The following is a 13,057-nucleotide window of genomic DNA, read 5'->3' on the forward strand; positions in this document are numbered from 1 at the left end:
TATCATCTTCAAAACCAAAGAAATTTGTGAAAAAAATTTGGTGGCCTGCAGCCTAGGAACCCATCAAGTTTCGTTTCGCAGTGGCTTCAAGATTCTGCCTCCTTCTAGCCACTCTGATACTTTCACCCGCTGTGGTAATTAGGGTCCAGCCGTGATGGCAGAAGGACCAGAGCAGTGTGGGTGACCAAGAACTGAACTGTCTCTCTTACTCCTGCTTATCATTAACCTAAACTCCACCTCCCCAGAAACTGGCATGCAGGGTCTCCCAGGCCTCACTCATGCCTCTGAGGCTGGGCATGAAGGGCTGAATAGTAATGGTGATGATACCCTGCGAATCTTGCAGGTTAGTTCGATTCTCTTGTTAGCACCACTGGCCACCACCCTGGCCTTTTATGCCATTTGAGCCAAGTATGACGGAAGCTTTATGAAGTGAAATGGGAGTCAGCATTTCCCAAGCGTATGGTGCTGAAGGTCCCCAGGTTATCTCTACCTCTTTCTTTTTTATTAAGAATATATTTCGTGATCTGTATCTTGATGGATAGAATATGATGTTTAGTTGGCAAAATGGAACTAATTCACGTACCATTTCCACCAGTCTCTGATTAATAATAACAGTATAATAATAATAATAATACTTATATAGCACTTTCATTACTTCAGTGTGGTAGGCACTGTTCTGGAAGCTTTATGTATATTCACTCATTTAATTAATAATGAAATTAGAATAAAAATAATAAAAGGTTAGTATGTTTGAAACTGAAAGTAGTTATCGTCGTTTTCATGCTGTTAAATATTTATAGGCCACTTTGTTTTAGTATGTGCGTTACATTCACAGGGGATTTGACTTTACCACATAACAGTTCTTTTCTCACAGGAGTTATCATTCTAAGCAAAGGTGAAAAATTCAGAATCTTAAGCCAAAAAGATTCTGACATGTGTTGTAAAATTATATCCTGCATTACTGATAACCCAGAGAGGTTCAATAAAAGGTTATAACCAGTTTGAGACGGAGCAATAAAATGAATGGGAGTGAGGGGACAGCAGAAAATGAGAGGATGACACAAAATAAGCTGACCTTTTCTGGTCACAATTGTTGGTTGCTGGCTGACATTTATGGTCACCTAAATCTTCTGAGATTGTTCCTGTTGATATTACAGTACAAGTAATAACTGCACCTCAAATTTAAATTTGGCTTATGACAGGGCACTATAGAATTGGTCAGTGTGGGTCCAGCATGTAATGGTCCAGGGTGGCTGACTAGGGGAGGGCGATGGGCTGTTTTCATTACTGCCAGATTATTAGCTGGCAAATTTTAAGTTGTACCCGAAAGAAACACGTATTATCTGTTCACCCATGTCGTTTATGTTTCTGCAGGCTGCATGTATGTGTGGGATGGTAGGAGACAGGAAGGGAGCAGGAGATAAGCTGGCCTCTGTGGGGAACCATTCCGAGTTGGCTGTCCTCCTGACAGAGTAGGGCTGAGCACCCAGGCCAGGGAAGGTGGAGGGAGAAGGCACACCTCCTACTTCTCTATTTTCTGTCTTCCCTCTGTCATGGATTTATTAATCTGCTCATATGGTACAGCAAGGCATCCTGGCCCTATTTGAAAAGGAACAAATGTCTTCATGCTGTTATGTGCCAAGCACTGTGCTCGACTCTGGATATATGAAGATAAATATGGCATAGTCCTTGTTCTTAAGCAGCTTGTGATCTAATAAGGCAGGCAAACATGCTGAGAGATCGTTTCAGTACATTGTGGTGAATGCTACAATGGATGGATCTATACAGATTTCGTCATTATCAGAATGGGATTGTTATGCAGAAAATGTAATTCGTGAATAGTGTATTTTTTGTACCTTTTAATGTTTTATGAAAGTATAACTTTGTGTTGTTCTTTTAATGTGGTGCTTTTTTCCTTTTGATTCACAGGTCTTATTCATACTTTATTGAAGTGTCCATGGATGAACTTGATTGGATCAGAGTGATAGATCATTCGCAATATCTGTGTCGTTCTTGGCAAAAGTTATATTTTCCAGCCCGTGTCTGCAGGTTAGTTCTCATGGCTAACAAATGATTTTGATGTTTATTTTGAGAAACAGGCTACATTTTTCTGTCTTATGGAAGAAGAGTTTTTCAAGGTATCAGCTACCAAACGCATCCCAACTGGAAAACTTAGGGAAACTGTGGAAAACTAAGCATCTTAATATTTAGATGGTACTGTGGAACTATACCAAGGTGTTTTGTACTGTATTTGTGTAGTAGACATGTAAGTGAATAAGCAGGGACAGGGAGCACTGGGAAGTGGAAATGCTGTTTAAACTCCACGCTGTACCTTGAAAGCAGACTTATTGTTAGAGGATACGTTCTTCCCACAAAAGCCATGAATGATATTTCTGGAGGCTTCCCTGGCAGTCCTCAGAACCAGGAGGAGATTTTTTTTTTCTTTCTTTTTTTTTTTTTTTTTTTTGTGTGAGGAGATCAGCCCTGTGCTAACATTTGCCAATCCTCCTCATTTTTTGCTGAGAAAGACTGGCCCTGGGCTAACATCCGTGCCCATCTTCCTCCACTTTATAGGATGCCGCCACAGCATGGCTTGCCGAACAGTGCGTCCGTGCGCACCCGGGATCCGAACCGGCGAACCCCGGGCTGCCGCAGCGGAGCCGAGCACTTAACTGCTTGCGCCACCGGGCCGGCCCCTGGGGGAGGAGATTTTTGGATGCCAGTGTGCATGTTCTAAGTATCTGTGTTCTTTTTCAAGGTCAGTGGACATCAGTGGTGTTTGATAGAGCAGGGGTTTCTAGTGGGGTTGAGTTTGGGGCGAGGGAGGCTGAGATTGTGTGGGTCCAGGCTCAAACCCTCCCTTCAACCAGAGCACCTTAGCTTTTGTTGTTGTTATTTATTGCAGCCCCATGTAAGTTCGTTTTTAAAAAGTACTGATAAGCTACTGTTCTGATATTGCATATTCTTCCTTTAGGTATAAGCCATCTTTTAAATGTTCTTTCTGAAATTCTGTGAAACCTATACGAATAATGAATTTGGGAGTTGAGAAAGGTGGTTAAATTTAGGCCCTCAAAATTCTGTTGTATTTTTTCTGTTGTAATTTTCCCCTTGGAAATTGCCCTCAGATATTCTTTACCTTAAAGTCAAAAGATCAAAGGCAGAAAATGATTGTTTCGTTTAGTCAGGTGTGGCAAGAAAAGAAGAGAAGGGATATGGTGGACGTAAACCAGAGAGAATGTGGACCTGGCCCCTCACCCACTCCCCTCCCCTCCCCACCCTCACCCATGACCCCTACCAACCTCACATTGTGGCTGCATTGGAGCAGATGGAGATGCCCCACAGCACTTAACTCTCTTGGTCAGAAGACACCCTTATATTTATTAAACTCATGGTCTAACAGCATCAGGCTGAATTCTTACCTTCACCTCAGGAACTCCACAAAACCTTTCAGCCTCTGGCACAGTAAAGAATGTTGCCTACATTTTTTTATTCTGAGTACGACCGGACACAATATTGTTGCCCAGGGATCGTCTTGTGTGAAAATGAAGAAAATCAATTTCATTTCCCCAAAGAGGGACTAAAGTGTCTTAGATCTGGCAGTTGCTCTTTTATCAGAGGAGTTTTGAATGGATTAAAATGAGAGGGACAAGAAATTGAGTGAGGATTCCATGTCTCACAGTTGCCTAGGGATACTTTGCAAGTGACAGAGGGGCCCCGATGTGGAGGAGGAGATTGAGTCTGCATCAACTCAGGTTATTACAGTTGTATTAGGATTAAAAAGTAAGCAGCATAACAACCAAAGTGTCTGATGTGGACCGAAAGACTGTGTATTTGTATTTAATTTGAAACAGTAGGAACATGCCTCCCAGAACAAATCGTCATGAATATAATACCAGCCATGACAGAGTCTGTGTGCTTTACCCACCTGAAAACTCCCTTTGTGTGGAGGGAGACGTGTGCCCTCAGTCATGAGCTCTGGATTTTAGAAAAATATACTCGCTGTTATTTGTTAATGGGCATTGTTTATACTCCTCTTTCCTTATCTTGTCTCTCCCATGTGGCCTTGGCTTTGTTGATGTAGCTTTTCTGTGTAGAGCCTAGCTGTATTCATGATGGTGGTTTTCATCTTGGAGTACCCAGCTTCCAACTCTGGTCAAGAAAAATTGAGCAGGGCTGGCCTCGTGGCTTAGCGGTTAAGTGCTTGCGCTCCGCTACTGGCGGCCCGGGTTCGGATCCTGGGCGCGCACCGACGCACCGCTTGTCAGGCCATGCTGAGGCCGCGTCCCACATACAGCAACTAGAAGGATGTGCAGCTATGACATACAACTATCTACTGGGACTTTGGGGGAAAAATAAATAAATAAAATTATAAAAAAAAAGAAAAATTGAGCAAAGCTCATATTAGAGATAGCAAGAATAGTGATAGCAAGAAAAGGAAGGAGTCTTGATATCCATATTAGTAAGAAAAAAAATTTTTAATATTTATAACCACTTTAACTTACTATATATTTTTTTTTTTTTAGTTTTTATTTATTTTCCCCCAAAGCCCCAGTAGGTAGTTGTACATCATAGTTTCACATCCTTCTAGTTGCTGTATGTGGGACGCGGCCTCAGCATGGCCGGAGAAGCAGTGCGTCGGTGCGCGCCCGGGATCCGAACCCGGGCCGCCAGCAGCGGAGTGCGCGCACTTAACCGCTAAGCCAGGGGCCGGCCCCTAACTTACTATATTAATTACTACATTCCTTTGTAAACTCTGCCTATTGTAATAAGTTGGAATTTTGGTAGTGTTTAAAAATGAACCTAAGAATAAGCCCCTATTGATTATCCAAGGATGTCTTATACTTTGTGTTTCTTATCTTAACAATCATTTATTGACTACCTAAACAATGTTCTCAATACACTTCTTCCAGGAACTTCACTGGGCACGTATAAATTCTTTATTTTCCTAGCACATAAGTGTTCAGTTTGCATTATGTTAGTTAATTTGCACATTCTTATATCACCTTTGTTCCTCACTGTCCTTTGCATGTTTGTCTTGCCTCTGATACTAAAATTACAAGCTCTTGGAAGCAAGGAGTATGGATTCTAATCTTTTGGTATTCTTGCATGGTACTCAGGCTATGACCTCGTATGCAGTAGGTACTCTATAAATGTTAGCACAGGTTTCCTGGGGTCAAGGCACTGACTAGATAATGAAGAGAGATTGATTCAACATTAATATGTATATATATTCATTGGTACTTTTAATCCATGTATTTGTTAAAATGTATATCAGTGCTGGAAAACTCTCTGGAGTGGTAAATGGTTCTATACTGTTTGCAAAGGTTACTTTCTGTTTTTTTTCAAGAAACTAAATTTTGAGGTTAATCCTGAAGGATGTATGTGTCATGTATTTATGAAAGATTACATCAAACATATTCCGGGAAAAGGAGAGACTTTGTGAAGTGGGGAGTGTGAGATTTCCCAGCCCTCTCTCTGAGTCTAGGCAGAACTGCAAGTAAATCAGCATTGTGCAGTGCAAAAACCATGGGCTGCGGAATTAGATAGAGCTATTCTCAAGTCCTGGCTTCATCTAATACTGGTGGTGTGATCTTATAGTAAAATTGTGCCTCTCTGAGCCCTCGTTTCTATACCAGTGAAAAACGGGAATGGCAACACCCTTCATGGGGTCTGCGATGGAGGGTTAGATGACATAGCATATAGACAAGTATTGAGCACAGTGCCTGGCCCAAAGCGGAGGCTTGGTAAAGAGTTTTTATTATTTTTATTATTTTTTAAGTTGTTTATATTATTTTTTTCTAATTTCTGAGACTCTCAACTGGTGTTTGACCTTCAGAGAAAGAGAGCCATCCCTGCCACCCTTTTGGCTATGGTGTCTCTCCCGGAGGAAACTTCCTTACCTCGGGCCTAGTCTTCTCCACACTTTCCCATATTGCCAGTCCATACATAGCATCCAAAACATGCCTTAAATGGTTCTCTTTATCTTAATCACTTGGCCATTTGTGTGTTTCCAGCAGTTTTTATATATTGTGGTTTTGGTAAAGCATTGTTTTATTGTGGTAAAATATATATAACATAAAATTTGCCATGTATGTATCTTGTGGAATGTAATTCAGTCAGCATTTCACTTCATCAAGATAGCGGATGATGACTACTGGCAATAAGGATAATGTGAGGCGTCAAAGCCAGAGTGGTTGTTCCAAACATAGTGGTGAACAGAGAGAAATGATCTTTCTGGGTCCTTTTTAGGAATGCATTGTGGGTTAAGTGAGGACTGCTCTCTGTAGCCAAAAGCTTAGACTAATAACTCTTCCCCAGCCCCCAAGTGGGATGGAGAAAAGTGACTTATCAATTTCGGTGCAATCTTTCATATGCACTCAGAACCATGTAATGTCTTATCAGCTTTCTCTTTCTTAGGAAAAGGCAATTTCTGCTTTAGCCATAAATTCTCCCACCTTCAAATTGTCTTCTTGGTTATCTAGTAAGTGCTCTTCGAGTTCTTCCACAGCTTTCTTGGGTGGTGGAGCCTAGGACTGAACAAAAAAACGCTAATAAAGAGTGACAAATATTAAGTGCCCTTGAGGTATTTAAAAAAATTTTCTAGCTGTTTCTCAACACGGTGCTAGTAATTTGGCAGCCATATAATATTGCTGAAATATGAGAAGACTTAAAAACATGCGTGTGAATGGGTAGAGGTAGATTTCAGAGCCTGTACGTGGTTGGTAGCTGGAATTAGAAAAGTGACCTTGATGTAAAACTTGGGAGTTGAGGGAAAGAAAGGAATAGTGGGCCTAAAAACAAAGTCCTCAAAAATACACCTGTTGAGAGGGGGAAGAAAAGAGGAGATGACAGACGTGTTTATTGCAAGGGCTGGTCAGAGAGATTAGAGGAGAATCAGGAGGAGCACGGTTTAATGAAGACAAGACCGGAAAGGGTGTTGAGAAGGAGGTGGCTTGATAATTTAGAACATGGCACAGGAGGTATGAACTCAGTTAACACAAGACTGGGCTTCTTTCTTTCCCTTTGTTTTTAATTATCAACATGGAAATGCTTTTTTTTATGACATTTTCATTATAAAATTATAATGTAGTACACATTTTAAATATGATAAGGCTTGCCCTCTGGAAATGTTTATCCAATTTTTATCAATAGCACATAAAAAGGCCCCTTTCTCTGAACCCTCACCAACTCAGGCATTGTCAACATTTTGCCAATGTGATTTATGATTTATAAAAAGTGTCTTATTTTAATAAGGATTTCTTTTATCATTAGTGAGGTAGAGCGTCTTTTAATACTGGCTGTTATTTCTCATTTATGAAAAGTCTTTTTTTTTGTCTTCTGCATATTTTTCTTCTGGTGTGATTATCTTTTTCTTTTTGGCTTGTGAGAACTTTATTTTGGTATATCAATATATACACATTGATATATATATAAAATGTCATATATACATGTATGACATTATCCTTTTGCCTGTCATGTATTATGCAATTTGTTATTAGATTTTTGTGTTTTATTGGTACTTTTTGCCATATAGAATTTTACTTTTAAAAAAGTGTAATCAAATCTGTCAGGTTGTTTTTATGATTTCTGGTGATCTGGTATCATGTTTAGAAAGATGTTCCTTACTCTAACATTAAAGAATATTATATTTTTATATATTTATATATGTTATATTTTTCTACTACTTATTTTTAAATTAGATTATCTAAATATTTAATCCAACCAAAATATTTTTTTATGTATATTTTCAGGCAGGGATAGTCTGTTGACTAAGACCATTTATTTAATAATCATTCCTTACCACACTCATGTGAACAACCATATTTATCATGTGCTGAATTCTGGCATATACTCTACTCTGTTCCATGGATTTCTTTGACTGTTGCTGAAAATGTTTTAATTACTGTAGTTTCCTTTCCCTCCTTTTTTTCTTTTCTTAGAATGAGAAATTATAACGTGCCAAATGTGTCATGGAAAAAAGAAAGGGTGTTATAGAGCATCTGCCAGCCTGTGTTCTGCTCTCAGTGGTCACATTAGAGGCCATAAGTGATGATAAACATCTCACTACAATGGTTCTACTGTCACTTACAGTAAGAAATTTAGGCATGCTTCACCAGCTAAGGAAATAAATAAATTCTTCATTTATTCACCTGTTTATTCATTCATCACTCACTCGTTCCACAAATAAGTTCCCGCTTTGTGCTATACCTTGTACCTCGTCCTGAGGCCATAATGCTGAAGAATACTGCCAAGGTTTCTGCTCGCGTGGAATTTGGGAGAAACAGATAGAAACAAACAAATAATAAGAGCACATCAAGTAATTATAAGTGTTGTGAAGATGGTACTGTGATAGTGACAGGGGTCTAGGGGACTCGGGGAGGGGGGTGGTTATTTTAAGTAGGAGTCAGGGAAGGCCTGAGAGAGGAGGTGGGTGTTTTAAGCTGAGAAGGGAGCGATATTCTCTGGTCGTTGTTTTAGATATTTAGGCTTTCTTTGGTGTACATTGGATGTTAGTCTACTGTAGGAGGCCTCATTAGATGAATACTGAAACTTTAATCTCTTAAATCACTTTAACTTCTTTTGCTGCTGCCGTACATTCCAGGTCCCCTCTCATTCCTGCCATCAGTAGATGCAGCATAATTTTTTTTTACTCATCTTCATTAGATGATAGTACCTACACAATGGTATATATCTACAAGACATAAAACAAATGAGAAAATAAACATTGCTATTTATGAAGCATTCTTTCCCTCCCCTATTAACGTTGTACAAAAGCATGTATGTCTTCTTTCTTTTCTCTTTTGTTTTCCCCCTGCCCCCATAACTGGGCATTGATATTTATTTACTTTTAAAGGGGGGCACTTTTACATTCTTCAGTGGTTCACCAGGATGCTTTAGAATTGTAGCTCGAATTATGCTGAGCCTTTACTTTCTTTATATGATTGGCATCTTCAGAATTCAAGAAATGCCTTATTCAGATGTAAAGGAAAAAGGGATAGTTTCACTTTTAAAAAGTAATCATTTTAGTTTGTGCTTAGTTTGACTTGTACCTTTACCTACAACTTGGATGTCATAATGGGACTAACAGAGCAACCCTGCATACAGAGAAACATTTTCTTCTGAAAATGCAAAGCAAAATGTAGCCACATGGTGTCACTAAATCATAACAATTTTACTTGGTGCCAAAGAGAGGTTGAAATTGCTTTTTTTTTTATAATGCCATATTTAAATATAAATTGTTCTGAAGTCTGTGATTTGTGAAATGACATGTGAAACTATTTGTCCTGTTTAAGTCTTGCTACTCGTGTGGAGCATTAATTATGCCCCAAGTCCATAGACGGATGTTAAGGTGCTCGCCAGCTCTTGACTCGTCATCTGCAGAGTGGAGCAGATGTGTGGGCTTCTGTAGTACAGTTATTCAGTTCCATACAAATAAACTTTTTAAAAATCTTCCTTTGGAATTTTGAAATAAATAGAAGAGTAACTCAAAGGAGGTAGATCCATTAAATATTTGTAAGGAGTCAGGGAGCAGAAGAAAGGAGGGATGAGGAAAAGTGAGAGAGTTAACAGGCCCTCAGGGAGCCAGGAGGGGAACGAACAGTCTACATTTATTGAGCATCTGCTATTGGCCAGACACATTGTTACCGTATGTAATTCTCACAATAGCTCTATGAGAGAAATACCACTACCTACCTTAATTTTACAAATGAGGAAATTGAGCCTTGAGAAGCTAAATTTGTAGGCCTGTTTGCACAGTTAACGTCACTGTCATACATTGCCTCTGTAGGATATAAGGTGAAGAAATAGCTCTACTTGAGAGTAGGAAGAGGCATGGAGCCCTGAAGAAGCTCTCATTGCCTCTTTGGCAGGAACAGTTTCCAGGAATGCTGGAAGAGAGGGCCCGGATGACCACACTCTGCTCGTGCTGGTCACAACCACCCAGACTACAAGGATACTAATGATGAGGAGGAGGAGGAGGAGGATGAACAATTGGGGAAGTTTTCTCTTTTAAAATGCTCCAGAGTGAGTGTAGCAATCCTTTATCTAGGTATGTTTTGTCGTTTTGTCAATAGAGCTTTGCATTTTCCTATCCCTTAGTTCCCATAAGATCATTTTAGACTTTATTATGAGAGTGAACCTGATGTTCTTAACTCCTGATTTGTTTTGCTTCAGCTGTATTTAGAAATAAATTTCATATATTATGGAATTTCTCTTCACAAGATCTCTTCACATCTTGAATTGACTTTTTTTTTTAGTTAAGAAATTTTTTGTTTATTATTTTCACCCAGAATCCTCTTATTAGGAAAAAAAATCCACTGTGTTTTCTATTCAGTAAGACCTTTGAGACGTGGCTGTTTGTGCTTAAGTTATTCAATCGAATCCAGGCTTTTTTGTGTTATTTTATTTTGTTTAAAGGATAATAACATTTTGAGCTTCTTTTGTGTGTAGTGGAGAAATTGGAACATAAGAAAATAGAACAGGGTTGTCCTTTTCCTTTGCATTTTATTTTATAATTTTAGAATATAAATTAGTGTCTTTTAATAAGCCCATTGCATGAGATGGTAACAACACTAATGACATGTTGTTATTACCACAAACAGCCGTTGTCTATTTTTCGTTCTGGAAGCACAAGAACTATTTTTGGTGGTGCTAACAGTTGCTTCCCAAGTGGTTAGGTCCAGATTAAGTTCAGATAGCGCCTTCCTAATTGATCATCAAACATCCTTTTTCTCATGCTTTCCTTCTCCTCAATACTACTCTGTTACTTATAGGATTTATTTATTTAGACATTCAGCAAACGTTTACCGAACACCTGCTGTATTGTAGGCATTTAGTTTAGGTGCCAGGCGTAAAAGGATGAACAAGACACCGTTCTGCTCTTAAGAATTTCATGATATAGTAGGATTGACAATCTTCTAAAGACTTGTAAAGTAAAATATGATTGGTGCAGTAATAAAGATATATATAGAGTTTGCAGAGGCATTGTTGTGGGAGCTCCTGCTGAAGAGAGGATTTCAACTGAGTCTTAAAGGACCAAGGGATTGAGCAGGCAAAGTAATCTGTATGCCAGATACTTGCCAAAGGCAGAGTCTGCATTGGACTTGGCCAAATGTAAACTCTTCACGCAAAGCTCTCCATCATTGGGTCCTTCTGCTTCTCTAGCTTCATCCTTGGCTCATATTAAAAATGCCCTGTTTTGCCTGGAGGGTATTATGTTAAGCAAAATAAGCCAGAAAGAGAAAGACAAACACTGTATGATCTCACTCATATGTGGAATATAAACCAACACATGGACAGAGAAAACTGTATTGTGGTTACCAGCGGCAGTGGGGGTGGGGGGTGGGCACAAGGGGTGAAGGGAGACATATATATGGTGATGGACAAACAAAAATGTACAACCCAAAATTTCACAATGTTATAAACTATGAAAACATCAATAAAAAAAAAATGCCCTGTTTTGTCTCACCAGTCAAACTCATCTATTTACCATCTACTCATGCCTCCTACCTATGTCCCTAAGCTCAGACACTGTACAAGAATGGCAATCCTTCTCTCTTTATGTGACCTTGTATACCTGTTTCAGGTATCTGGGACTTGGTTTTAGTTAAAGTTATATTTTTTTTAAAAAAACTTCTTTCAACAAGATTAGAAGACTGTCTGTGAAGATCTGTAAATTAGATTAATTTTCACAAATAATATTTAGAGAATAGTAAAAATTCCCAAGAAGTGAAGAAAAAGTCCCTGGTTTTGGAACCAGGATTTGAGTCAGTGTGTCTTTTGCTTAGAAAAATAACACACTTTCATAGGTACTTCATTGTTGGGTACATGCTGCATGTCAGGAAATTGACGTTAGTATATTAGTTTTCCTGTTTGAGATCTTTTGGAATCTGTTTTGGTACTGCAGCTCTCCCAATGCTTATTTATGAAACTTAGGAAATCCGGAACCAGGAAGCCAGGTACTGAGCTATTGGGCGTGGGACTGTGGATTTATCAAGTAGGAAGCAAAGAAGGAATAGAATACAAAGCCACTGGGACTCTAAGCTCCTTAATATGAGCCAAGGGCCTCCAGCATAGGGAACAGAGACAAAGGTGAGCTATGGAACTGAGAACAGGAACCTAGGAATTAATGGAAATGGTGGGGCAGAGTCTCCAGGACCTCCAGCACGGCTCCTGGAGTGAATAAGAAAATGCTATCAGTAGAGTAAAGCCCCACTGTCTTTGCTTTTTGGAAGATGGAGAAGGAAGGACGGCTAGATCTTGGAGGTCAGAAAAAAAACTTGGACACGGATTTATGTGTGAATTAAAAAGTCATTTTCCAATCCTGTTTGGTCTGGAAATGGTAATCTAAAGAAGATATTGGTTAAGTAGTTAATAATTCTCTCAGTGGAGAGTTAGGCCTATGTATATTCAAATTTCACCCCACACTGCCTAGCATTGATTGCTCTGACCTTTCATAACATTTATAGCTTGCTTGCATCACCTAATTTAGCCATTAATTAGATAATATATCTTGTATACCTCTCTAATTATTTTGTGGTTCCTGGACCTTGGTGTATATTCCTTTGGTCGTAGTTGCTCATCAGATATCTTGTTGAATCTCTTTAGCCTTCTTAAATCCCTGAATGCAGGTACCTGGATAATAATCAGTTTTTCTGGAAAAATCTTTTTAACACTGCTATTTTCTTTTCTAGTGTTAGAGGGAGATACTAAGAAACAAGAAGATTTTACAATATTTCTTTCCACAGAAAATACGCTTAAGGAAAACTGTATGTACAAGTCCTATGGTTAATAAAATCATCAGAGCTTTCTCAGTGATCATTATAAACGGTACAAGTCCCTAGATCAGGGTGCTTTCTGCAGATACAAGGTTAGCTTAGGGGAGAGTGGACCAGAAGTGAAACCAGATTGCTTGTCAGCTGCCAGCAATTCTGGGCAGAGTGCCAGACTTGGTTCACCTTCTAAAAATTCATCTCCCAGTATGAAAATAGAGGGCTCGATCCCTGCAAGGAATGATGGTAGCATGAACACTTCGACTTCCTTCAGCCCAAAGTACTTC

General features: G+C 39.2%; 1 protein-coding gene across 5 annotated transcripts in view; it reads left to right on the plus strand.

Annotated features, from left to right (window-relative positions):
• BTBD9 (BTB domain containing 9) overlaps window positions 1–13,057 on the plus strand; it is a 395,116-nt gene that overhangs the window by 57,749 nt on the left and 324,310 nt on the right. For all 5 annotated transcript variants that reach the window (XR_009222005.1, XR_009222001.1, XR_009222002.1 and 2 more), the window contains exon 6: window positions 1,930–2,049. Coding sequence is in view for 1 of the 5 variants with exons in the window: in XM_058554444.1 (XP_058410427.1) it covers window positions 1,930–2,049 (120 nt within the window). In the remaining 4 variants the exon portion in view is untranslated. The remainder of the gene's footprint in view (window positions 1–1,929; window positions 2,050–13,057) is intronic.

The sequence above is a fragment of the Diceros bicornis genome, chromosome 14 (assembly GCF_020826845.1).
Source record: "Diceros bicornis minor isolate mBicDic1 chromosome 14, mDicBic1.mat.cur, whole genome shotgun sequence".
Classification (NCBI taxonomy): Eukaryota; Metazoa; Chordata; class Mammalia; order Perissodactyla; family Rhinocerotidae; genus Diceros; species Diceros bicornis.